This window comes from Amphiprion ocellaris, chromosome 14 (genome assembly GCF_022539595.1).
Source record: "Amphiprion ocellaris isolate individual 3 ecotype Okinawa chromosome 14, ASM2253959v1, whole genome shotgun sequence".
NCBI lineage: Eukaryota > Metazoa > Chordata > Actinopteri > Pomacentridae > Amphiprion > Amphiprion ocellaris.
The window spans coordinates 7,024,664-7,051,462 of record NC_072779.1 but is presented as its reverse complement, the minus strand read 5'-3'; the positions used below and the strand labels follow the sequence as shown (position 1 = coordinate 7,051,462).

General features: G+C 37.8%; 3 protein-coding genes across 5 annotated transcripts; all 3 read right to left on the bottom strand.

Annotated features, from left to right (window-relative positions):
- Nucleotides 1-1,814: 1,814 nt before the first annotated feature.
- LOC111579558 (NEDD4 family-interacting protein 1-like) lies at nucleotides 1,815-9,397 on the bottom strand. Of its 3 annotated transcripts, none has more exons than XM_023286865.3 (8): nucleotides 9,218-9,397; nucleotides 6,912-6,999; nucleotides 6,257-6,387; nucleotides 5,016-5,078; nucleotides 4,352-4,439; nucleotides 4,047-4,171; nucleotides 3,704-3,770; nucleotides 1,815-3,027 (listed from the first exon to the last, which is right to left on the bottom strand). In XM_023286865.3, exons 1-8 carry the CDS (start codon nucleotides 9,245-9,247, stop codon nucleotides 2,924-2,926), a joined length of 696 nt encoding a protein of 231 aa, XP_023142633.1. In that variant the 5' UTR covers nucleotides 9,248-9,397; the 3' UTR covers nucleotides 1,815-2,923. The 3 variants fall into 3 exon arrangements, with proteins under 3 accessions (XP_023142633.1, XP_023142634.1, XP_023142635.1); XM_023286866.3 differs by having other exon boundaries at nucleotides 5,016-5,075; XM_023286867.3 differs by lacking the exon at nucleotides 5,016-5,078.
- Nucleotides 9,398-10,559: 1,162 nt separating this feature from the next.
- On the bottom strand, nucleotides 10,560-18,588 carry endou2 (endonuclease, polyU-specific 2). Its single transcript, XM_023286879.3, has 7 exons — nucleotides 18,353-18,588; nucleotides 17,138-17,312; nucleotides 15,460-15,565; nucleotides 14,590-14,711; nucleotides 13,428-13,540; nucleotides 12,877-13,030; nucleotides 10,560-10,930 (listed from the first exon to the last, which is right to left on the bottom strand). The coding sequence occupies exons 2-7, from the start codon at nucleotides 17,237-17,239 to the stop codon at nucleotides 10,676-10,678; spliced, it is 852 nt and encodes a 283-aa protein (XP_023142647.1). The 5' UTR covers nucleotides 17,240-17,312; nucleotides 18,353-18,588; the 3' UTR covers nucleotides 10,560-10,675.
- Nucleotides 18,589-19,885: 1,297 nt separating this feature from the next.
- On the bottom strand, nucleotides 19,886-25,781 carry rnf14 (ring finger protein 14). Its single transcript, XM_023286864.3, has 9 exons — nucleotides 25,693-25,781; nucleotides 24,867-25,025; nucleotides 24,561-24,691; nucleotides 24,158-24,347; nucleotides 23,483-23,868; nucleotides 23,152-23,380; nucleotides 22,286-22,458; nucleotides 21,801-21,931; nucleotides 19,886-21,703 (listed from the first exon to the last, which is right to left on the bottom strand). The coding sequence occupies exons 2-9, from the start codon at nucleotides 25,015-25,017 to the stop codon at nucleotides 21,643-21,645; spliced, it is 1,452 nt and encodes a 483-aa protein (XP_023142632.1). The 5' UTR covers nucleotides 25,018-25,025; nucleotides 25,693-25,781; the 3' UTR covers nucleotides 19,886-21,642.
- Between the last annotated feature and the right edge of the window lie 1,018 nt (nucleotides 25,782-26,799).

Sequence of the window (26,799 nt, the reverse complement as noted above, 5' to 3'; positions counted from 1 at the left end):
GCCAAGTGGCTTTTCCTATTGCAGATTAAACCTGTATTTGCACAAAAAGAAAAAAAGTGTATCTAACAGAAGCCAGGAAAGTAAAGCTTGTCTCTTTGGAAAAATGGCTCACTCCCACGCTTTCTGTAAATCATAAAGGCTCCTCTTATCTTTTGATAGCTAAAACATGCAAGCAGTGCAGGCACTTGGCTAGCACACATAATTCCCATCAATTACTCCAAGAAATACTTCCGTCTCTGTAAATCGAGGGCAGCTGACAAGACACAGACAGGTCTTGGCACAATGGAGTTATTTTATGAATGACATCTGGATAACAAGAACACCTGCACTGGGTGACCCTGCTGGAGCAGAGGAGGAATGACGCTACAGAGGGGATTCGAATGGACCGAGGCAGAAATCTGTACGGGAGGCGGATGATGGGGAATTCTTGTTGTTTGTGTGCTTTGCGAGGATTTACAGCTGAACCACTGACAACAGTTCAACCATCTGCACCTGGCAAAGTGAAGTTTGTTTATCCAAGGTCATCTGGTGACGTGGTGATTCACTGGACCGGTGTTGAAGGTCTAGTGTATGGCCTTTGCCCTTTTAGTCTTTTTTCCCCCTCTTTCTCTCTCTCCTACGGGCTATTTGTACTACATTAAAACTAAGAAATGCACGTCTGAAAATATCCAAGGACCGAGTTTTCTAAAGCCGAAGCAGTTTCAGCTCAGAGCTACAGAACATCTGTAATTTCTGAACGACAGCTGTTTCTCTTTTAACAAAGTACACACTGCAAAAGAAGAAATTACTTCAGGAAATCCGATTTTGGTGCAGCAACTCAGAAGTACGCGATCCACGGTTACAAGAAGTGGGTCAGATTAAAAACTTCTGTCATCAGATCTCTAATTATTTCATACCAATAATTCCTCTAAAAAGTATCAATCACATGGCACGAGTTTACAGGTTAGCCGATCCAGAAGACTAAGTGCAACTTTAGACTTGTAAACTACATGAAAAAGTGGTTTACTTTACCTCTGTGTTCTGCTCTGGGGGAAACAGATTAATTACATCCTGAAAAATAAAGACTTTTAGTGGATTGAAAGTGACATTTTCATACTGTGACCTGTGGAAGAGAGATCTAAATGGAGCCAATGTCGTGCCAACTGAGCCCCGCTGGAGGCCAATATCCAGTCATGGTTGGGGGGAGGCCTCGGAGATGATGTGACACTGTGTGACACGTAAAGTTTCCAGTGAAACCAAAGACTGTTTCAGTTGGCGTGACATGTCTTCCAGGTGGGGTGACCTTCACTTCCAGTTCAACTGCAAGGAAAAACACCACTGACATGTATAATTAGCCACCAGCAGTAAATCATCTCAATTCCTGCACACACACACAAACACGCGTCTCGTCTGTTAAATTTAGCACGGCTAAAAGTACGCCTCATGTCAGTAACTGAACATCACGGTAAGCACGGCTTCCTCTCTCTGTGGCTGGAGACCGTTAGATCTTAACCTCTCTGGAGCCACTTATGTCAATTTCTGCAATACGTTTCAACAAGGGCAGATGATCAAAGTGAAACCGAGTTCAAACTGAACTTGATCAAAATCTGTAATAAATTTTCTGTCCAATATGATCAAATTTGGCCACTTTCCCACTTACTGAACATAATCCCTCCTATATCAAATAACTCTGTCATGACTGGATTAGAAGATTACGCCCTGTGATTTCAAGATGCAGTTGAGAGAAAGCAGAATGCTACATTTTGTTTAGCAAAACTAAACTACTATTATACTGCATATCTTACCACCCTTTGATGAACAGCCCAACACCACAATGTGCTTCTCAAGTTTAATTTCAAACATTTTCCAAGCCAGATAATTAAAATTCTCGCAATAAAAAAAATCATTCCATTTCCACTAGAATGAGGGTAAACTTTAAAAAAAAGACTTTACTTTAATATTTCATTGTTACAGCAAAGAAAAAAGAAGTCTTGTTGGAATTAATACATCCCATGCTCTTCACAGGGCAGGGTCTGTGGACACCAAGCCACTGAAATAGGGCGCTTGGTGTCTTATATTTGACCAGAAGTGTCCAATTGCACATTTAAATCCAGTGACAGACTATCTACCTATCCTCGAGCAAGGCAGTGACCCTCAGCCTGCCCCCAGAAGCTCTGCTCCTGACTCCCCTGAACATCCCTGCAGCTCCACCTTCCTGCTGATACATACCTACAGCACATAAGGAAACAACATTCCTAATTACAGAGCACATGGGCAATTCATAAATACATGAGGAAAATGCTTCGAGGGGAAACCTGACCCCTGGTCTTCTATACATGTGAGCCCATGAAACGATAATAATATTCCCTTTACAGCCTTCTATTACCTGAATTATGTACTGTTTCACAAGGAGCAAAAAGCATTGGTCAGAAGGGTTAAAAGCACATTAAACTGGAAATATATTATCTCACGTTGTGTAAATCAACCCATAACCCCAAAAATTACCCACTGACCCCTGGGCTGAGAACCACCATTTTTTTTCCTACATAAATGACTTCATCGGATAGAAGACTTGTGAAAAATAACACAAACAAGACTGCCCCCTGGTGGCTAAATAGGAGAACAGTGCATTCTGCTGCTACCGACAGAGAATAAAATAAGGCATTCATTTATACATTACACACTTCATAATTGCAAATAGCACTTGACAGTTCACCACTAACAACTGAAGGGTTTTACAGATTTCTCAGCATTCGCTGTTTTACACCAAGAGGGGGACAACAGACGTCAAATTGTCCAAATCATGTCAAGCAGAGGGGGGTAAAAAGTATGCTTTTTTTCCCCGTTTCTGATTGGATAATGGCAGACAGTATGTCTCAATTTAAAAAAAAAAAAAAAAAAAAAAAAAAGAAAAAATAATGACGGAAACTGATGGTTTGTGGGCTCAGTAGATGAAGAGGACTCGGGTGCGGGGCAGGGTGGAGAAGGTGTCGGCCATTTTGCGGATTCTGGCATAGTTGATGAATCCTCGGAGGAAGAGCAAGAAGCCTAAAGAGGAAAAAAAGAAGAAACCATAAGACCCAGGAGACCTCAAAGCTAGCCAAATAATACAGTAAACAGCAGGGCTACGACTCCATATTTGGAGCTGGCAGTGCTGATAAATGTGACAACATCTCTGCCTGGATCCAGTAAAAACTGAGGTTGAATATAACAGAACACTGTCAGATAAAGCTGCACTTCCAGGGCCCACAGAGTTTGACTGATCTGAATATGAAATTTAAGATGAGTTAATGCAGAGACACATGAATGCATGAGCTTAGAAGTGACAGTTTCATATTATGTTTTAAATAAGGGTGACAAAACTCTCCTTTCTGTATTGAAAATGTTAGCTGACATGCTTGTGATCATTTTCCCTATTCTCAATGTAAAAATATTGATTATGGTAGCTGTATAGTATTCTGGAGAGTCCTGTGTTTCCATGTTGAAAATTCCTCAGTAAAACATAAAGGAGGAAATTAAGAAAACATTATTATATCACAGGAATATTTAAAAATCTTAACCAGGTTATGAAAACATAATAACATCAACTATCCTGTTGTTCTGTAACGTACACGCAACATATGACACCCAAACACAGGTTTGACTAAACTCAAAAAGAGCCAAAATGAAGCACAATTAGGAAAAAGCCACGTGATTCATTTAAATTCAAAGGCTTGCTACTTACCCAACACCAGGAACACCCACCACAGCCAGTACTGTCCATCAAAGTAACCAGGGAAGTATGTGGAGAACTAGAAACCCAACAAAGCGACAGAAATGAATGGTTAGAATAAATATGGCCCGCGCTGGTTTCACTCAAATGAGTCCTGCATTTGAAAAGTGAATGAAGAAAGCAGCGCAGTTCTCGAGAAATCTTTGAGGAAATAGTTCAGTGCCAACAAGCCAACCACTACAGAGGCGACATTAAAATACCACAGTGGTGTTTGGGGCTTTTGACTTGTTTGTGCGTACATGGAACCACATTTTATGAGTTTGGATGTGTGCTGTGTAATGTCTGTGTCTTCTACCCTGACTATGAGGATCCATTTAATGAGGGAGAGACCAAAGCCTGAGATGGCCCCATATCGTCCGGCTGCCGAGGTGGTCAGACAGAACGACAGGAAGAAACCGATCCAGTTGAACAGGAATGCCACTGCACAGAGACGTGTCAGCATTAGTAAGGTCATCCGAAATAAAAACAACCGTAACATGTTGAGGAAAAGTAATTTCAGCATTTTGAAAATCGGTAAGATGTCATCTCTGCACAAAGGTAGAACTCTGGGTAAGATGTGAAACCAAAAAAAAACAGAGGTGTGTCAATTTTGTCACTAACTGAAGAAAGTGAGCATGAAGATGCCGTCATTTCCTATCCTCAGCTGATCAGCATCTTCAAAGTCATCTCTGGTCACGAAGTCTTCATCCTGTGACAGAATAAGCGACAAAAGCCCAAAAAAACAGAGTTTAAACATGGAAATAATTTAATCACAGCAAGGATAGACAGTAGCAGAGCTTCCCAGAGCTTTATTTTACTAATTTAAAACTATTTTCAACTGATTAATTACTTAAATCAACAATTTTAATAAAGTTTGGTCAATTTCAACCAGGCGACACTGGTGTATTTAGATGCATTGCATGTGATCAATGTGAATTATGATTAAACCGGGGTTAGCACCTGCTAATGGAACCACAGCAACAGAGAGGTAAATACAACATAACAACCAACAGACAAATGGAAGCGTCACAACACAGCAAGCCCATTTAATCACTATAATTGTGACTTTACCCAAAAGTCTGACATCTGTCAGATTCAATGTGGAACATCAGCAGACCCAGAAGATCTTGAATAATTTTCAACAAAGGATTTTCTATACACAAACATACAAGAAGGGTGGGACACTGACTACAAACACACTGCAGGTACATTTTGTTTTCACACCAAACTACGACCAAGTTCACTTCCTCTCATCATACACTCTCCTCCCACTCCTCCAAGTTACCTCCAGTGAACTGCGAATTACATCGTCAAAAGTCTCCAGCCGTTCCCTGTGCTGAGGCTGCTGCTGAGCGCAAGGCAATGTGTGGCAGAGAAACACAACACCAGCAATCAAACAGGGTGGCCCACATGCAGCAAGGAGCAATGTATCACAGTGACCACTAGAGGTCTGGCATGAGCTGTCACTTCTCAGCTGGCTAGATGCTTTTTTGTGTCCCTGTCAACTTCTAGAATAAGTCTTTTGCGAAATATGTGTGATTTTCTATTGACACCCAAGCCACATAACGATGGCTTGGGTGTGTCAGTTACTCGTGGAAAGTCTGCATGCAGCAGGTGGTTTTACAGTGTAGAAAATGAGTTGTGTTTTGCCTTTTATAAATATGAGAACAACTACATCTGACTGAAAAGGATACAAAATATCACACATGATGGTAATAAAAGAAAATGTTTCTCCAAACAACCCTGTCATTGAATCTTCCTCTGCTTCTAATTGGTACACAAACAATACATTGATCAAAACAATGACAACACAAGAACTTAAAGTAACTTCAAAAAGATTCCATAAGTAGATAATTAACATTTGTATCATGTAGTCCCAGCCACTAGCAACTACAACAACAACCATAGCCTCCACAAACTGGTGTGGACCGGTGAGGTTTATTGAGGAGCAATAAAAACAGCAAACCAAACAAAATACAATCAAGTATATCTGGAAACATTATGTTGCTAAGTTTCAGTACATCATAAATTAAATACATGTCCAAAAATGTAATTCGAACTCTGATCAGTTCAGGGCTTTTTTTTTTTTTTTACATCTAAAGCTGCCTCCACATTACAAATGTTGCAGCTGTATTTAATCAGAATTTTGTGGAAACAAATTCATCGAGAGTAGTTCTGAAAAAAGCTGGCCAATGTGAGCACAAGGGAATGACTGGCTGTGGTGATATTTTTGAAAATATCACCAAATGATAATAAATAAAATGTTCCTACTTTTGATACATCTGCTATTTTTCAAACCAATAACAAAGGCAGGCAGCAGTTCATGTAGGAAGGACAAAGAGACACAAACAGATAAATAAAGGCCACAAAGAACATTTCCATTGCAAGGCGATAAAAACTTCCTGCCTTGCAGACAAGGCTAAAAGTGTTTGGGCACAAGTTACAACGTCTGTATGTGTGCAAGGGAGGGTATATATGGTGAATGTGACCACAAGGAAAAAAAAGTGAAAAAAGTGAGACACTTACTCTGCCAGTTGCCAGGGGAACAGTAGTCGCTGCCTTGGTTCTTTCAGCTTCATCATAGGAAGGTAGCGTAGTTGCGACGTTGTATGATGGAGGCTTAGGGAAAACCCCATCTTCTTTGTAGTCAAAGTAGGCTAAAAAAAACCCCCGCAAAGTTTCAAACACAACGCGAGAAATCTAATATTAAATCTTACTTCATTTGGCACACAGATGGCACAAAACTGTACATGATGTTTTCATTTTTAAAGACAAAACTAAAGCCACTTTTCAACACGTTCTTAAATACTCAAATAAAGCTCTGAAGAGCTTAGTCACTGCAAGCTATGACTAAATGGAAACAGTGAAGGAGTGAATGCCATATGCTTTCACCAGTTATACAACAAGCAACCAACATAATTATGTGGCTCAAGGTATCCACATATTTGACCTAAAGCCAAAGCATTTACTTCTGACCTATGAGTTGCACCTACCTGGCTATTTATTTAGAATGTTGAAGCAGTAAATTGAGATATGAGGATGTTAAAAATAATGCCACCTGTGTTAAGTTGTCATTTATTATTCACAAGCCCCCCCGTGCAGACTACCACTTATTTGATTCCTCAAAATGCCCCTATTGCAAATGACCTCAGAGAAACATCTGAATGATTCATGCTTTTACCAGAATTTTCCGTTGCGATGCTGCTGTATGGCGGTGGAGCATCGGCTGCTACTTGTGGATTCTCTTCTGGTTCCTCCTCATTGGGCAGCTATAGGAGGGAGATAAACAACTTCATGGTTAAGGCTGCCATGCATATGTGGAAATACCACCTGCTCTCCATTTGTAATAAAGGTAAATAGGTAAAGAAGCTATATCATGTAAAATTATTATCGCAACATCCTGGCCTGCTTAAAGGAAATTACAAACTGACTAACAATATTCAGAGAAAAGGAATAGAAACTGATCCCACACTCAAAAGTTTTATCTAGCACATACGGTGTAATTTGTTACAAAGGAAATGAGCACCAACCACAACATGTTTCTCATTTCTGTTTTTATTACTGTTTCTCATCACAAACAGGAAAGCTATGAGAATATCAATTAATGAAAACACCTCAGTTACAGTTTTGTCTGTCATTTAACACAAAACAAGTCTGACTTTTTGCTTTCAATTAAGCGAAAACAAAACTTTGAAACCAAGCACATTTGATTACCTAACACTACTGCCAGTTTCCATGAAAGGCAACGCTAGGCTTGCAGAGGTGTAAATTAGAAGCTAACAACACCTTCCTTTCTCTTTGGTATTAGTAAAACGTACGCATGTCTGTCCTCATATTTAAATGTGCAACTTTGCATGTACAGAGTGATCTAGTTACCCTTATCCTCATTTCCACAGCTATGTGACTGCATATATTTAGCAAACTATGGGACTTTAAAATGTGCAATATGTAAGTATTCTGTTTTCAATGTCCAGCCACTGCTAACCAGCTAGCTGTGGTTCATCCAATGTCATGTTTCCCTACTTGCAGGCTGGCCAGGTCATTGTTGTGGCAATCCTTAATGTCATTTAGTAACTTTCTCGTCGCACTCAACTGTCTTGGACTACAGCGGGCAATGGTACACCGCTATCTGATCACGGACGGTGACTATGGCTGGCTTGGTGTAGTATCCTTGTTGCAGGTTCTGGTTGAAGTGCCCCCCTTTAGCACATTTACTAAACACCCGAACAAGGACTACTTTAGCCATCAGCACTCCAAGACGGTGGCGTTGGGATCTGTCCAGGCAAGAGATTTACTGGAAAGGCAGCTGAAAGATATTAAGGACTGCCACAACAGCAACCTTGCTAGCCTGAAGGTAGGGAAACATGAGATGGGATGGGCCAGGGTTAGATGGTTAGCAGTGACTAAACTTTCTGAATAAAATACTCAAATAGAGCACCTTTAAAGGTTGCACAGTTTATATTTTTTTCCCAGGGAAAAAAAAATTCATCACAAAAACATATAATAACATAAAAGGGGAAATGGGAATAATTGTAACTTCATCCCTTGAACACACAAAAACTTTAAAATTTGTGTACTGACGTGCTGAAATGAGCAAAGACAGTGAAGTTACAAACAGTAAACTTAAGAGATCTAATCTAAACACTCTTTTTCTGTGTATTATTTATAGAAAACATGCCTCCCTCTTGAACGCAGCTGGCACTGTGTGTGTATTTGTTTTGCAAAGCAGTGTAACCAGAAGTAATACGGTCATTAACCAGGTGTAAAACAAGGTCAATCATCTGGGGTTCACCGAAATACAAGCAACAGTGACCACTTCCTCCACAAATAGGCATGTTTCTAGTCAGCTACAGAACATAAATGGTTTTCTACCCGAACAGTTTGCACATTAATTATTGCTGCAGTTCACCACATGAGCAGACTTATAAGCACTGTCTGGCCTAATAACATCTAGCTAAGCAGGTTAGCAGGGGGATTTAAATAAAGGACCAGTGAACACACCCACTGCTGCAGCTCATGTGATGCTCAAACTTAGCATACACTGATGGTCGTCGAAAGGCGTTTGACGTTTCTCAGCTCATAATGCTAACTAGCTAGTGTACTGTTATCTGCCGACCTTTCAAGCCATAATTTAATAAACAGAAACAAATAAGACACAACACGTCCGTACTGACAGACTGACAGTTAGCATCCATGATTGGCGCTAACGCTAAGAAGCTAACCAGTAAACGTCAGCGAGATGTTAGCGTCTTCTTTAACAGCCAGCTCCGCGGTAAAACATGTCACAAATAAATCGATTTTGATAAATACACGACAGGGAGATCCATCTTTCTTTAACAAGAAACCACTGTGAGGAGAAAACAGTGACAGGAAACGACACACCTGGGCGACTTCAGTCTACAAGTCATTGTTGCCGTGGGACCAACACACGGCTGCCGCTAACTAACGTTAAATCTTCAACGCGTTAGCTTAACAGTTGTCTCATACCTGCTGATATCTGGCGCTCGGTTCGGCCATTCCGGGATGAACGGCGAGTAATCAGCCACCGAGAGAAGAATACGCCGCCAAAGACACCCAACGAAGACGAAATTATATAACAGTACAAACAGTAAACTCAATCCTCAACACAATGGAAACCCACTTCTCTGCTCTGTGCTGACACCACTGCCAAGTTACAGCAATGAGTGGGAAAATACATCACGTTTCCTGTTAGTATTTCAAAATAAAGTTCACAGTGAGGACTGATAGGCAGCACTGTTGCAAGTAATTTCATTATTTACATTACAACTATTGTTATTCACCATTATCATCCGTATTTTATTCAGTCGTGTGTTTCCCATGATGGCACGACCTCTGCGTTGCAATTAATAGAATTTCAGATGCCTTCATTTTAAAAATTTAAAACAACCGGATTCGTGCCACAGGTGATAATTATTGCTAACTCGACGTAGCTGCAGCTCATCAAGCGATTGACGTCATTGGTCACAACAAACCCCCTACCGCCCCCTTTTGAAACACAGTGAAACAGCTATTAATAGCTGCTAAAGTGTTTGACAGCATTAGCCAAGAAAATTAAAATAACACCGATTAAAAAAAAGTATTTGTTTTTAATCACGCAAAGATAATGTGAAGTACTTTGTGGCCTTTATGTAATTTTATGTGGACAAAACACTTCTGAGCCAGAGCATTAAAGGTCACATGCAGTGGAAATCCATTTTATTGTGTTTTGTAGTTGTTAGAAGCTTACAAAGTGTTAGGATATGAAGAATATCACTTCTGCCACTTCACTCTTCTGTTTTTTTGGTGGAAAAAAAGAAATGTTAAAAATGTTTCTCCAAAATCCAGCAAAATTCGCTGGATTTTGGTAATTTTTTTGTGAATGTTCTTAAAGAAAATATTAGAAGTTTTACTGATATATATGTAATCACTTTAGATATTTTAAGAATTTTTTGGAAGACTTTTACTCATTTTTTGAAAATATTTACAAGAATTTTCTTGCCAAATTTGGGGTATTTAAAAAAAAAAAAAAGCAATAAGCAAAATTCGTTGGATTTTGGTAGTTTTTTTGTGAATGTTCTTAAGAAACATTTTTAAATTTTTTTTCCACCAAAAAATGTTCAAACATTTCCCAAAAATGTTGAAAATGTGGACATCAGAAGTTTCACTGTGAAAATACATATATTTACCACATTTTCAAACTTTAAAACGGGTCAATTTTGACCTGCAGGACGACACGAGGGTTAAGTGTGATCCATGAGCATCAGTAATCATCTTTCATATATTCTTAAGCACACTCTCAGAATCGGCAATGGAAACAAAGACAAACACATCTGGGTCTGGGAAAGGTTTTATTGTATCTTTATCTAAAATAAAAAGACAACAACAATTCCTGTTAAATGCAACCTCCGTTGTTGGAGAAGTTACATCTCAGCTTGATCAGTCAGGCTACTTGGGGTTCTGGTACCTGAGGAGCACAGGGTAGGTGGTGCCTATGTGCTTTTGGTTGTAGTGGTGGCAAACAATCTCCACGTCATAAAAACTGAACTGGACTTTGACCCGTTCGTTGGGCGAGGTGAGGAAACAGAGAGTGTAGAGGGCGAACTCGAACTCGGGACTGACGCCGATGAAGATGCTGCCCTTAGGCTTTATACCGTTCTTCCAGCTGAACTGTAGCGCCAGGATGTGTTTGTTCTCGTCCGGCTGCAGTGGCGGGGGAAAAAAGAAAATACAAGGGATGAAAGAGAAAAGAAGTGTGGTGAGGGCATTTTTTTTACACAAACAACTGTAGGCACTTTCAAATCAGTTTGAGAAGAAGAGACAGGAAAGAAACTCATGAGAAATATGCAAGCTTGAAACTAACAAATTATTAGTGTTTACAAAAAGGGAAAAACATAAAATCAGGATAAACAAGATGTGAGAGGCACACAACAAAATAAACCTAGGAATTAAAGATAAACATGATATATATTCTGGTTTAGTTCACCAACAAGTAGCCTAAAAGTAATACAAAAAAAAGCAACACCAGGTAACTGTAATATGTCAGCATGTGTGTAGTCTGCTGCATTATGTTCCAGCATGTACAGAATGCTGCTGAGCAAAAGATGCAACTGCAAACTCATCTCTCATAGGTCACAGCAGGATGTGAGGTTTTTCATCAGTGTGCAAGAAACATGAAGAGTGCAAGAGACAAGATCAAGAGTGCAAAGATTGTGGGGAAGAGAAATTCTGAGAGAAAGGAGGGGAGACAGATGCTCAAATGTAGATAAATGTGTTTAACCTTGTAAAACCCACTGATGCAGAAATACATCAGTTTTATTTTTTTAATAGTATTTTCTATCATATCTATATCTATCTATCTATCTATCTATCTATCTATCTATCTATCTATCTATCTATCTATCTATCTATCTATCTATCTATCTATCTATCTATCTATCTATCTATCTATATATATATATATATATATATATATGCAAACCCAAATATAGAAAAAAACCTAGCAAAAATAAAATAATAATAATAATAATGATAAAAATATGCCCAAATATAGATGAAAATGAGCAAAATAAAGAAAGTATATATATATATATATATATATATATATATATATATATATATATATATATATATATATATATATATATATATGAAAATAAAGGAAAATAAAAAATAAGGGAAAAATTTTTCCTTTATTTTGCTCATTTTCCTCTATATTTGGGTTTATATTTTATCATTATTATTATTATTATTATTATTATTATTATTATTATTATTATTATTATTATTATTATTATTATTATTATTATTATTATTATTATTATTATTTAATTTTTTTGCTAGTTTTTTCTATATTTGGGTTTGCATATATATATATAATTTTATTTTTTAAATTTATTTTTCGCTCATTTTTTTTATATATGCGGGTCTTACAGGGTTAAAAATTTTCTGTTGAAAAGGACACAGAGGATCCATAAGGTCAATAAGAAAATTTAAAATAAATACACATAGTTTTTTTCTCAGGAAATTTTAGATTCAATTTAAAAAAGCACTACCAGAAAACCTGGTAGTGGCTTTCTGATTAAATCTAAAGTCAGGACAAAAACCTATGGCGAGGCAGTAGACTTTTTATTAATTTTATGTATTTTGGTAATTTATTACTCTTCTTTAAATTAATTTTATTTATCACTTACTTACATGTATAAATCTTTAGACATTTTTTTCTTTTGTTTGTATAAATCTAGAATTTTTAATTAATCTATATTTTATGATAGATATTTAATTTAATTAAATTAATTTTATTTAATTTGATTTGATTTTATCTCACGTTTCTTCATTGCATGTGTTATTTAGGATAGAGTTTCCTCATTTCCTTAATCCCTGTTTTTGAGTCATTCATTTATAATGTGATGTTAAGTGTGAGAGGGGATGTGGGAGTGGGGATGTGGGGTTGTTTATGTTGTTTTATTGCATTTTTTGTTCTTTTCATGTGTAAAGCACAAAATGATGTATACATAAATGAATTCTGATTAATAGATTATTGAATATTAGAGGAATATTAGCTTGTACTCTACATATAATACAGATTGAGCGGTTTTTACACCCAGTTTTGGTCCATCTTTGCTGATACGAGAAACACAACGTTATACCTGAGGTGAGTTGGCATTAACACTGTAGCCTTTGTAGTCAATGTGTCCCAGCTTCTCTTGTAGGTAGAGCTGGATCCAGTTGTGAAAACCAATGACAGTCCGGCCTCCTCTGGTCTCCCCAACAAACACGTGTTCGAACCCTGAAGAGTCTGGTCTGGAGGAAAACATAAAGGAGAACATCACAACAAAAGTACAAAGAGTATCACGCTGATTCCAGCCTTTGGCAGAGGAATTTTATTCTCTTGGTTTTATTGCAAGCAGAAACCTTGCACATTTTCAAAAGGTGTAATTTCAGCAGCTCATGGTAACACCCAATGCTCAATATACTCTTAATTTTAAGATTCATTATATATCGTGCTGTTTGGACATCATGTGGCTTTTATTGTCTGTTTCCGTCCTGAGTAGGACATAAATAGACATTTTCAGTAAAGACAAGTTCTCCTCGCAGTGATACTGACTGGGTGAGTTTCCCAGAGTAAGACGGTTCACATCTTATTGCTAGATTCCACCGGTGAAGTGTATTTTTAGGTGCCGTGCCAGATTCCACCAACCTGCTGGATCCTCTCCTCGCATAAAGTTCAAACCAGATCCTGTACAGCTGCTCCTTGAATTGCGTCTCATCCTTGGGAGAAAGGTGCTTCTCTACCAGGTATTTATGAGCAATCTGAAAACAAACAAGAATTTCTTATAAATAAATTGATATTTATGGTCATGTTAGCCGAAGTCTGTGAGTGTGGTCCAGACTGAAAGAAAGCTACAGAATGCTAGATATACAGGGAATTCTGATAAAACAATTTAGTACCATAGAATACTGTAAAATTAGGCCACTAAAAGCACTGAGGACAATAACAACAACAAAATCAGAATTATACATAAACATTGGATGAATTCAAATAGTCATGGTCTCCAGAGGATGAATCCTGATTATTTAGTAATTATTTATTAATTGATATTTTAATGATGGATATTAAATTAAATAACATTTTATTATATCTGATGTTTATTCATTGCATGTCTTATTTGGGATAGAATTTCCTAATTTCCTTGATCCCTGTAATAGCAATTTTAGGAACCACGACTATTCCTATGAATTACAGATCCACATTCATCATTCCCTATAAATGAATACCATTAACGATACTTTAATTTTTCATCCAGCACTATCATTATGATTAGATTTATTTATTTATTTTTTATTCTGTTGGTCGGTTAGTGTGCAAATATATAAAAATATATATATTATATTTTATTATGATAATTTTTTTAAAATCTAAAAGAAATTAAAATGAATGCTTATTGACACTACAAACTGGGGGACAAAACTGCTTTGGCATCTCTCAAAAACTAAAATTATTATGATTATTATGATTATTATTATTAATAATAATAATAATAATAATAATAATAATAATAATAATAATAATAATAATAATAATAATAATAATAATAATAATAATAATAATAATACATTCATACTTACACCAAAAAACTTTATGTAGAACATGAAGGACCTTTCAGAAGTTGGACTAAACCCACTCTAGCATATGATAAGACTAACAAAAGTGTTAATTTCATCACTGTGAGTCACTTTGAATGTATTATACAAATATTTTACATCTACAAGATAGTTGTCATTAATTATTTTGCAGAATAAAGGGAGTCTGAAGCACAGCAAGATGGTAAATGTTTCTTTCCTAATGCCCCCTCAGGTACCTTCATAGTTGGGGTCTGCATGATGCAGTCCAGGAACTTGTGGTTCTCTGCCACCTCCTCAGGGGTTACAATTTCTGGCTCACCAGCGTCACTCTCATAGTTATCCAACAGGGAGATAAAGGCTGCAGAAACAAACGCGGACACTCTTCAAAAGGTGATTTTGTTCAGTGTGTGGGACAACATATTACACAATGTGCGAGGCTGTCCAATCCAAGTAACACGGAGATGATGACAGTTACAGTAAAAATACAGTAAACAGAATCCTCCAGCTCAGCGAAGTGTTAATTTTGAGACAGAAATAGTATCAGAAACAGCGAGGAGGGAGGCAACCTGCTTTTTTTTTCAATGGGACAGCAGCCTAAGAGTGAACTCTGAGTGAATAACAGCTATTACATAACTGAGCTCTGTTCAAAGGCGCTGCTGTCTCTGTAACACAATGTAAATCTGTGAAGATATCACTGGACAAAAACTGCTGAAAGGGAGTGTGCTTCAGCACTTATCATGCGGAGGAGGACTCGAAGGAGAAGCCAGTGGCTAGAGAGGAGCATCTTTCTGCATCCAGAACTCTGCGTTCTCTGTGATTATGCAACATGCCACTGTTCGTCATAAGGAGATTAGATGGAAAAGCTGTACTCTGTAGGGAGGTGACAAGGAGGATAGTATCAAACTGGCAAAGGGGAATGCGTGAAGAGATCACGTCAATTCAAACATTATTGATGGTTGTGTAAGAGGCAGTGACAGTCTGGGGTTGAATCCAGAAAAATCGAGGTCGGGGCTGCATCATTTCATGGAGACTAAATCAAATTGTGGTGACTGCAGCTTTCGCTTAGAAGCAACCCAGCATGCATTTCTGGCCCTTTGTGCACTTACTTAAAAAAGTCTCCTTTTTGAAAATGTTCTCGTCCACAAATGTAAACAGAGGATATCCTGCTCCGTCGTTGTTGTCATTGATGGCCATGCTGTCTCCAGCTTTGCCCTGCAGCAGGAAGAGAAACACCCAAATGTTCAAATATGGCTCGTCTAAATGGTTTATGTAGGCTTTTGCTGTATAATCCTAATTTGCTGTTCAACAAAGGGATCCATTTTACTCGCAGTCAATGTTACATTTGCATATTAGATTTCAGAAATTGTGAAATTTACACATTTTCTAAGCACCAGTAACAGCATTCTCCAATCTAATCTGTGTCTCGTCACTTCAGACAGGGGTGTCAAACATGCGGCCCGCAGGCCAAAACTGGCTCGCCAAAGGGTTCAATCCGGCCCGCTGGACCACTTTGTGAAGTGTAAAAATTCCAGAGAAGACATTAACTGCAAACTGTAAAATTGTAAAACTATAAATTTAAAATAGTGTCTAGACCATGACAAGTTGCTTTGATCATAAAGTAAAATACTATATTGCTCATTGTTCTTTTGTCATTTTGTGTCTCATTTTTGTCATTTGTTTTGTGTTGTTTGTTTCATTTGTTGTCGTTTTGTGCCTCATTTTTGTAATATTTTGTCCTGTTTTTGTTGGGTTTTTTGTCTTTTGTCTGGCTTTTATTGTTTTTGTCACGTTTTTGTCATTTTGTTTCTCGTTTTTGTCCATTTGTGTTTCTTTTTTGTCTCGCTTGTGTTTTTTGTCTCATTTTTGTCACTTTTTGTTTTGCTTTGTACCTTGTTTCCTGCATCGTTTTTGTTGTCTTGTTTCACACTTTTGTCTTTTTTTGTCTCGTTTGTCCTTTTTTGTCACTTTTTTGTTCCATTTTATGTCGTTTATCTCATTTTTGTAATATTTTGTCTAGTTTTTGTTGTTTTTTGTCTTTTTTAAAGTAAAATACTATATTTTTCAGTCCCAGATACCTGTGACTAAATGTTTTGTGCCTCTGTAGACAAACTGTGATCTGTAACTTGTAATGTGTAAATGATAAACAGAGTCATAATATTGGTGAAATTGAACTTACTTTTCTTAAGAAATTTCAGGTTGTTCATAATGTTTTGTCGAAAGATAGTCACTTAAATGTGAATATTTTCAGAATGTACTTTTTTTTGCACAAAAACAAAGGAAAAATTTGGAGTTGTCATTATTTATCGGCTATTATGTTATGATTTTACTGGTCTGGCCCACTTGAGATCAAATTGGGTTGAACTAAAATGAGTTTGACGCCCCTGACTTAAGATGTTCTTTACCTTTTCATTGTTTCTTTTTTTAAGCTCTGTTTGCAGTAGCAGTGATGTGTCCACTGTCTGTTTTGTGCTTTAAAGAGAGCTGCCAGATTTAATGAGAAATTCAAAATACACAACAAGAGGACTGTATCTGTCATTATTATTCCCTGTAATTATATATATGTTGTAAGATGAATATATAGAGATATTTATTGTTGCTACATGCGATGAAAGTTGTTTAAAAACGTAATAAGGCTTTTATATTACAGATTAACAAGTGAGTAACTGTTGATGCGTTTAGGAGCCAGTCAGGATGTCAGTAAAGGTCACACATGGAGGCAGCAGGTAAACTTAAACATTGATAAATAATGGCAGTAGCCTCATATCTACGAGTGTGTGTGGTCACCTGCAGAGAGATCCTGTAGTCTTTCCCAGGTTGGAGTCTGTTGACGTCATTGTCCCACAGCTCCTGCACCATGGCCGACAGCTCTCTGTCACTCTCAATCATGGTGCGGCCGCTTAGTTGTGTTCTTGGTTCCACAATGAATGTGTTGTGGATGGTTCGGTGTCAGTATGTGTGTCTGAAAGGAGAGGAAACGTTACTAGGACTTCTGATAAACTTGAGTTTTGGACAACAACAGAAAACACATTGACTGTATAAAACTGTTTCAAATGTCATATGTCTACTTCACTTCTTTTCAGAGGAAGATAGTGCATTTATTATTGATACTTTGGATATATGTCAGTCATTTTCATATAGCACCAAATCACATATTATCTCAAGACACTTCAAGGTTGTATCCTTACAACATTATAGAGAGAAACCCAACAAGTTTAGAATGTTGAGTTAAAAATTAGTGGTAATTTTTACATGTAAGCATTTCTGGTTAAATGCTTTTACAAATGAAAATTTGTAAAACTTGTGTTCCGAATTGAATTCAGAAACTTTAGAATCTTTCAGGTTGCAATAAAATGGGTGCAAATAAGGTTGTAAGTTAAAGTGTTCTAAAGGTCTAAAAGCATCTCAACATAGGCGCTAATCAGCAGATGATTAAGAGACTCAATGTGGTCGTTTTAAACCTCAAGATATATTTCAAATTATTTAATTTAAATTCATTATTTGTTTTTGAAAACGTAGCTGACAAGCCTTAATTAAATGTCTTTATTGTAAGAGCGTATTTATTTCAATTCTATTTGATTTATTTATTAGATTCCCCCCCCTCCCATGTTCTGGATCTGGCTTATATTATGAGATAATAATAAAACTCATTTATATTTAAAATTGGCTTTGATCTATGGAGCCACCTATCAGCACTGTGTTGATATTTCAGTTCAAAACCTTCATTTTACCAAGCCATACTGCATAGAAAACCATTGTATGCCAAAATACAAGTAAATATTTTACACATCATCATAAGGCAGTGATTAGGAAGGCTATCGTGAAGTGACTGTGATCCCGTGACAGACAGCAAAGCTCATCCATCCGACTGAGTACTAGTTCACTCACAAACCAACGCTGCATTCAGCAAAAACATGGCGGACCACAGAACATACATTCATGAGCTCTCAGACGTTCTCTATAGGCCGCATCCCATCGGCCACCACACCGAAATCCACAAACCTTTTTCCTTTGCTTTTATGCTTTAGGGAGGAGAAACTGCCGAGCGGTTTGAGGGTGAGTGAAGCTTCTCGGGGTTGGTCAGGTGCTGCCGGTGCTGGTTTCCTGTGTTTGTGAGAGCAGGTGTCTTCACGGGCATAGCAACAGTCCAGTCAGTGTGTGTGGAGAAAGCCAGGCAGGGGGCTGGGGAGGCCAACAGAGAACACGAGGCAGGGGACGGGACAGGACAGGAGAGAGGGGCCATTTTAAAGGGTTATCCCCTGTCAGCAACTCTGGCCAAAGGGATTACAACATGTTGTCGTCTCTTTTCAATCTCAGGCTAAAACGTGGGCTCTTTGTTTCTTTAGTAGTTCATTGTCTCTCTGTCTCTGTCACAGCATAACCTCTAGATTACGGGGTAAATATGGGCCATATTTCAGGTAACAGGATGCTGTAAAGCACTTGGAGTTAACTTGTCCCAGTTTGGTAATATTTCAGATTTTGACGCTTTATTTGAACACTAAATGGTCTGGTCAAAATTGTGGGGGAATCTGAATACATTTCAGAACAAAACCTATTGGAAAAAGAGCTTAAAATCACTTTCTATATTATTTTAAAACTCTTAAAATATCGCTTAAGAATATTGACAAGTCAAAAGAGTAGAATTCTAGTGTATATGGAATAGTTCCCACTGTATTTTCCTGCTTTTTGTACGAGCTTAAGTACAATACAATCACAAAAACAGAGAGGTTTAAAAAACAGAATATTATGTATTACCAACTTAGCCTAAAATTTAGCTTCTGGTTTTATGTGTTAATATGCTGATTTCAGACACATTATGACAAAACACATACGTGTGGCACCTTTGAAGGGACACTACAGTTCAAAGTCAAGTTTTTAATTATAAAAGGTGACAGATCGTCTCAATAAAACATTGTGGCCCACATTGAAGATGTATATTTGTGAGTGCAACAGCTTTAAATAACTATAAATGTAAGGAAGTCTTCAGTGTTACCAGGGACCAGCATTCTCCAGCTCTATAAGGGACAGAATGGGAACCTGGAAAACATGCTATGTATTTGGTAAATAAGACTTGGGTAATCTTGGGACTTTTCTATTCACAAGCGACTGTTAGTTTGTTCCAATAACAAAATATGAATAAAATATTTTACTTTGGAAATGGACAGATTTGAGCTAAACACAGCAGGCTGATACTTTACTGGTAAAACTTAAAAAATAGTCTAGATGTATGTATATCCAGTTTTCTTGTCACTCTGCCAGCTCATTTTTACAATACCTGTGCTCTAACTGCTCTCTAGGGAATATAATCATATTGTCACTCAAATTAAAGTTGTTGTACAATACTGTTTTCACCGTTTAAGAATCGCTTCCAGTAAAAAAAAGAAAAGAAAAAAAGTTAATTGCTGCCTGTCTTCAGTATTTATCTGTTTAGCTTGCTGCACAGTTGTGTATATTCACATAGAGTGAGGACAAAAAAACTATGCTAGAACCAAAGTGGAGTCATTCTCATATTCAATAAAAGAAAAAGACAAAATATTAAGTATAATATTTATTTAAGGAACGGTATGCTGAAAGCATGGACAGGATTCTGCAGGAACTGTAGTGAAACATGACACATGAAGTGACGGTGGGCCTGCATTGATGGGAAAAAGTGAATTTGTGTGGATTTTGAGATGTAACAAGAGATTGTCTTTTTCCAATCCAGACCAGGATTATTTGCCAAAGTAGTCTGTACTTTTGGAGCAAATCATTCAGTGTTGAAAACAAACAGATTATGTGCTTGCATGACATAGTCTTCGTCCAATTAAACTTAAAATAAATATTAACATTATACAAAATCATTTCTGTATCTCAAGACATTAGCAAGATTCTATGGCCCCACTTTGATGCTAATATTTGGCAACATTAAAATAGCAGCTGTATCTAGGAGCGTGTGAATAAATGTGGTCAAATATCATTCCAAAATGCCACCACAGTCTCTGATTGACTAGTGTTTCCAACAGGTATGCAAATCATAATCAGAACTGCAGTAACACCATCAAAGGGTCAACTGTCAAGAAAATATATACTTCAGCATCCTCCAAAACTACATTCTGTATGACAAACACACTCAAACAAACAAGAAAACCTAATTCCCACAAACAAATTATTCTTCTAAACCTGCTTGAGTTTTATCAAATGATGTGCAGAAACTAATTTCTGTAAATTAAGTCATCTCATAAAAAGGAAAATCTGAACAAGATAATGATTCATTTGCATCCTGTAAAATGTAACATACAGAGATCACTGTACACAGCTCACAATGACTGTCTCAGGGAGCTGTTAGGGTTTCCCATACTGGTAGCCAAAGCCTGAACAACAGTTTCAGGATTTTAGGTGAATCTGTGGGTTTGCCTCCACTGCTTTCAAGATTCACATCTTAGTTTAATTTGCAATGTCTTGGTTTGATCATCACTTCATTATCCAACTCAGAGTTTGTCCAAAGAAAAATGTGAGCTTCTGAGATGTGACAAAGTCAACTCAGAGAGTACATAATTACTGTAACGGGCAGGGTGGCTAAAAAAAGAAAGTGCAAATGCACAGTCCTTGTTTTCCCATAGGGAGAGCTGCTAACTAATCGGAAGCAAAAAGCACATCATATTTACCAAGCTGAGCTTAGTTAGTGCTTCCACTATGAAGCTGTTATCATTACAAGCCTCCAGGATGTGCAAAACTCATCATGAAGTGCATGACTACTTGGGTGGAGAGAAAGTTGATCTGTAGACCTAATCTACTGCATAACAAATAGAAACTGACCAATGATTTTCACATGTTCACTTGCCTTGAGTTCTGAGTTCAGCCCAGTGACATTGGCATATTTAAAAAGCCTGAACGCAAATTGTGTGAACAATCACAAAGCACACATCCGTTTATGTTGATGCCCTGATGCTCTGAACAAAGAATGAGTTTTTTTTTTTTTACAGCAAGTCAACTTTTACCAAAATGTCACAGTGTTTTCTCTCCCTATTTCTCTCTGAGATAAAAAGCTAAAACCATTCATGCCATTCCTGAATATCGCAATACTCTATATGACAGCTGTCATATTTTAAGTCATTTTCACAATTTACACGCAGGCATTGAATGTTTTTTAACCTAAGATGCCCGACCGTATTCAAAACAGAAACAATGGTACATGTTTGTAGTGGCACTGCTGGGCAAAAGCAGGCGCTGTGAAAGCCACAAATGAAGTGATGGTTACGTGAGAGATAAAGTGCATTCAAATGTAGCATTCACCGGTGGGGTACTGAACCGTGTCAGTCGTCCTCATCGCTCCAGAAGGCATCTTCTTCATCAAGATCTACACCCTGGAAGAGTCTGAAACAAGCAAGAAAAGTGATATTTAGCGAATGTGTCTACAGGTGACAGTAAGCGGCTAAAGTGGTGGATAGAAAAAGAGGCATGAATCACTCACTGGTTAAAACAGGGTGAATTTGGGTTGTTAAAGTGACTGTATGGGTTGACTTTGCTGAGGACACCCAGGCAGAGCCAGCAGAAGTACTGTTTACAAGATGTACAGGTCATCTTGTTACAGCCATCCACTTTCTATGGAGAGAACAAGGACCAGACGTTAGCAGGAGAGGACTCAGCAAACATCCACAGCAACAGACATAGCCTTGAGCTGGACATAGGAGTATTTAGACGGTAGAGAAAAGATAACTTTTAAGAAAGTTGTTAGAAAGTGTGTTTTAATTAAAACACTTTATAATCAATATATTTGAGCCAGAGCAGTTAAAGACCATTTCTAAACAGAAATGCATATCAAATGCATTACATTAACCTGACAACCTTAGCAATGAAAGTTAAAGCTCTGCTTTCATGTTTAGAAGTGAACACTGACCCCTGGTGCTCAAGTCAAAGCCTGTTCTACTGTATTGCTACCAGCAGGGGGAGCCCAACCTGTATATTGGTTCCACAGCGAGGGCAGCATTTGCAGTTCTCATTGAGCCAGTCTCTGCTAAAGGACTCCTCTACTGCTTTCTGGATCACCCTCTTTCCAAAGCGTTGCTCCATAAACTTTTTCCCTTCAGTCGTGGCTGACAGGTACTCATCTCTTAGGTTACGCAGTTCCTCTGTGGCACAGCAGAGAAAACAGGGACAGCATCAGATGAAGACTCCAGGTTGGGACTGATAAAATGTAATGATATTTAATCCTTCTGTTTACATTTTACTGTTGTTTTGGATATGATCCTATATTTAAAAATATATAATTTCTGTAATACTTTATGTTACAAGAAAGTAATTGGTTGTGTTTTTCAGTATGACATGGGCTATTTTGTTTGTTTGTCACATGATGTGACAATTAAAAAAACTTAATTATATTTGGAATTTCTAACATGATTTATTTTTTTAAATATGAAGAAAATATGTACGTTCATTTGTTTCTTTTCAGACTTAGTAGCCTTGGGAATCAAAAACAATACCAATTGAGTGCTGTTAGAGCTGTTCACAACTGGAGAGAGGCTAGAGGTTAAAAATGTAGCTAACCAAGTTTTGTAAGATAAGATAAACCTTTGTTGCTCCCCACATTTCCATTGTTACAGCAGCACTAATCTTTCACAGTAGCATTAAACATAGTAATGATAATAACAATAATTAAAAAATGTACAATATATACAAGAATGAAAATGAATACAGTATTGCTACACTATAAATGACAGCAACACAAAGTGGCTTGTAGAATAAATGAAGTACGATGTCTCATTTGCACATGTTGCTTCTTGTTGCCCTACTGAACAAAATGACTGTATTTTCAGTGACATTACCTGCAGGGAGTTTACAGTGGGAAAGACCGTGATAGCCCAGCTTACAGAGCGTGCAGAAAGCGTACTGGCAAGCTGAGCAAATGCCCATGGTTGTGTCTGGCTCCACCATTACAGCGGTCCCACAGGACTGACGGGGACAGTAGACCACGTCGGCCATGAGGTCCAAACTGGACTGAAGCAGCAAACGGTCGTATCGGGCAAACAGCTCCTCATCCACCAGCTGTTTCACCTGGAAGACGAATATAGACAAGAAAATAAAGCAGAGAAGGACTTGGTAAATTTAGTACAAACATTAGCACACACAAGCACATCTACTGTACCCCTTTCTTACCTGCAACGGTGTGGCTAAAGAGGTACATTTGGGCTCGGGGCAATTAAGGCACTGAACGTTGCCGTCCCGTATTTGGATCTGGAAGTATTCACTCATGCAGGCTTTGCAGTAAACATGTTGGCACTCCTTAAAGCACAGACAGCTGGCGCCCAGCTTCTCCACAAAGCAGATTCCACAGCAGAACACCTTACTGTCGAACACCCTCTGCCGCTGCGCCTCGTCAAAGTCCAGCAGCTGAGGTAGCAGGTCGGCACGCGGGTCCATCAAAGTGACGGCCCGCGGGTCCAGTTGAGAAGATGATGATAACTGCTGTTCTGACTTTTCCTTCTTCACTTCTCCATTCTTCTCTTCTGCTTTGTCAGAATGACTCCCGCACTGTGATGGAGCTAAATGAAAGAGCAAAAACATGTTCAAATTGTAGCTGTAAATTAACTGAGGACTCCTACACAATGTGCACTTTAATTAAATGAATTAACTGTTTGAGACGCCAGCAATTACAAAAAAATTAGGCAGAATGAGTAAATATAAATTGCTGGCACTGTACCGAGTCCACCTACAGTGTCAGGTAATCTACCTCAACTCTAAATGAAAGTTGCAGGTATGAAAGTTAGAGAAAAGGTTGATTTTTGACAGTGATCCAAAAACAACTTTAATTTAACAAAACTCATGCTGTACCTGCAGCTGCAGGGTCAGTTCTCCTTCGCTCACCACCTGCTTTACTGCCCCCCCTGATGACTTCAAGAGGAGACTGGATGCCCAGGAAGTCTAAAGGTTCCTCTTTGAGGAACTGGATCCACGTGAACAGAACCACACAGCCCTGGCTTTCCTCCCATAGCTCATCCAGGCGTCGGCACAGAGAGCTCATCTAAGGAGGTTAAATGGTAAAGGAGAAGGAACAGGTATTGCGAGAAATGAATGGTATGACTGACCAGAAGCTTTGGTTTAGGAGAAAACAATAGCTCATTCCCAAGTTAAAGCCACTCACTCTTTCTCAGTTCACGCTAAGCTGTAATATTTTGTCACAACTTTCTGTGCTTGTAATGTAATGAGTGATTATTTGAGCTACTGTGAGTCTTACTTGTGCTCTGGTCATCCATTTAGAGCTAAGAGTGAAGATCGGTGGGGATGTGGAGGGATAGTCTGCAGGAAGCTCAAAGTTGAGCACCAAAGGAGGCAAGAAGCAAACATTATATTCAGTTTTCTTCTCTCCTGTAACAAACAGAAAAATGCAAATACGTTCCTTATTAGAGCATATGTATGTGTAGGAGAAGGAGAGGATTACTTTATGATAATCATCAATGCCTATGAAAAACATAAGCTGTGCACGAGTGGTACACTACTACACTACTTTGATTTCTTTACACAACTTCACTGACAGCCGTACCATTGGTGACTACTTTGAAATCAGGAGGGAGCTCCAGACAGAATTGAATCTCTCCCCCCTGAGCCGACTCCGCCCTGTGGAACTCCTCTTCATCATAGATACTTGCTAAAGCAAGCAGCTCATCCTCCTGGGCTTCCCTGTCCTCAGACATTTACATTCCTGCAATAATAACAAAATGAGTGACACGAATCCACCATTGTGTGAATGAACATATAGATAATAGCCAAGCTAATCGTCAGTAGTTTAGTTTAGCCAGCTCACTCTGTAGCCTCAGCTAGTCATGTGTCCTATCAATACGAGATAAAAAAGTAGCATTTGGTATTAAGGCCTTCTGTTTGGTCCATCGTGAGTTAATAGGTAAGTCTTAATGACTCTTACACACAGTAAATCAATAAATGAAGTACGTAGTTACACCCAGTTAACGCAACTTTGAGGTGACATAACACCAGCTTGCCTGAGCCAACGTTAGGCGAAGCTGTCACAAAAGTTAGCATGCTAGCCAGCCAAAGTTCATCCATATTAGACGTTGTCCCTATTATGAGGTAATTCAGCAGTCGCCTGAAATATACAGGGTGTTGCTGTGAATAGGGGACCAGCGGACAAACTTCAAGCCAGAAGACTGTTAGCCAACTAGCTAGGTAACTAGGGGAAACGCATTCACGCTAGCTAGCAATGTTAGCCGACGTAAACAGTGGCAGCAGCCGGAGTTCGGCCTGCTGGACTTCACTTCCGCGGCAACAACAAACTATTTCAGTTCTTCAACGCTAAAACAAGCTATTAAATATGTAAACATATAGTCGCTGTGTGAAAATAACACGTTTCTTACCTTATCCGACCCAAGTAGGAGTGACTCTTGCCCTCTGACTGGTTCATGACATGACGGTTCACTGTGACAGCTCCGCCTGCAGGCTGCGGTGTTGTACTACAGTCCAACACAGTAAACTATGCTAGTAGTTAAACACACATTACGAACATTATTTGCGTGTATTTTCCTCACTTTTACTTTATTTATGCAGCATGTGTTGTCGCTTTATTTTTTATTCTTTATATTTAATTTAGTCACTATTTTTAATTTTTTGTAGGGTTTTAACCTTTATTTGAATTGTTTATTACTATTAGACTATATACATAGTTATACTATTAATAAATATAGTAAGATTTTAAATTTAGTATTTAATTAAGGTAAATATGTGTTTTAAATGACACTGTAAGGTCTTAAGTTTACATCGGTAATGTAAATTTGAGTTTTAAATATTTCTTTAAGGTCTATAATATTAAGGTTCTAATATTTAATTTAGTAAGGTACATGTGTATTTTAAATAACATTGTAAGGTCTTAATCTTAATATTTGTTTTAATTGGGTGGATCTGATTTGAGTTTTACATATTTCTGTATGATATCAATCCTAATATTTCATTCGGTCAAGCACGTTTGTATTTTAAATAATACTGGAAGGTATTAATTGTAATATTTCATTTAGTCAGGCACACGTATATTTAAAATATAGCAGTAGGGCCTTAACCTTCACATTTAATAAGCTGAACTAGTATTTTAAACAATACTGTAAGGTCTTAACCTTGATATTTAAAATTGTTTGGTTAATTCACAACACCAATATTATTTCTCTACTGTAAAGCACTTCGGTTCAGCAGCTGTTGTTTAAAATGTGTTACGTAAATAACAGTAAATTGACTAGTGACTGCAGATTTAACTTATGAGTACCTTGCTTTTGCATTGCCTGTCAAAGCACTTGGTAAAACCTTGTTTAGAACAGTGTTATATAAATAAAATTACTATTAATGTTGTTAGTATAATTTGTGAAAAATGCCAGTAAATTCTTTGTTGTGAAGATAACTATTTGTATGAAATGTATAATAATCTGATAATAAATACAATATAAATGGCACCTCAGCAAATGTCCATAAATCATCGT

Excerpts from the sequence above, each read along its gene's own strand:
- LOC111579558 (XM_023286865.3), bottom strand. The coding sequence starts at position 9,247 with ATGGCCGAACCGAGCGCCAGATATCAGCAG. Across the intron at positions 7,000-9,217 it reads CGAGCGCCAGATATCAGCAG|CTGCCCAATGAGGAGGAACC; the intron begins GTATGAGACAAC and ends TCCCTCCTATAG. Across the intron at positions 4,172-4,351 it reads CTTCATGCTCACTTTCTTCA|TGGCATTCCTGTTCAACTGG; the intron begins GTTAGTGACAAA and ends GTCTCTGTGCAG.
- endou2 (XM_023286879.3), bottom strand. The coding sequence starts at position 17,239 with ATGATTGAGAGTGACAGAGAGCTGTCGGCCATGGTGCAGGAGCTGTGG. Across the intron at positions 14,712-15,459 it reads CAAAAAGGAGACTTTTTTAA|CCTTTATCTCCCTGTTGGAT; the intron begins GTAAGTGCACAA and ends TTGTTTCTGCAG. Across the intron at positions 10,931-12,876 it reads TTAATGCCAACTCACCTCAG|CCGGACGAGAACAAACACAT; the intron begins GTATAACGTTGT and ends CCGCCACTGCAG.
- rnf14 (XM_023286864.3), bottom strand. The coding sequence starts at position 25,017 with ATGTCTGAGGACAGGGAAGCCCAGGAGGATGAGCTGCTTGCTTTAGCA. Across the intron at positions 23,381-23,482 it reads CTTTAGCCACACCGTTGCAG|GTGAAACAGCTGGTGGATGA; the intron begins GTAAGAAAGGGG and ends TTCGTCTTCCAG. Across the intron at positions 22,459-23,151 it reads CCACTGTAAACTCCCTGCAG|AGGAACTGCGTAACCTAAGA; the intron begins GTAATGTCACTG and ends GCTGTGCCACAG.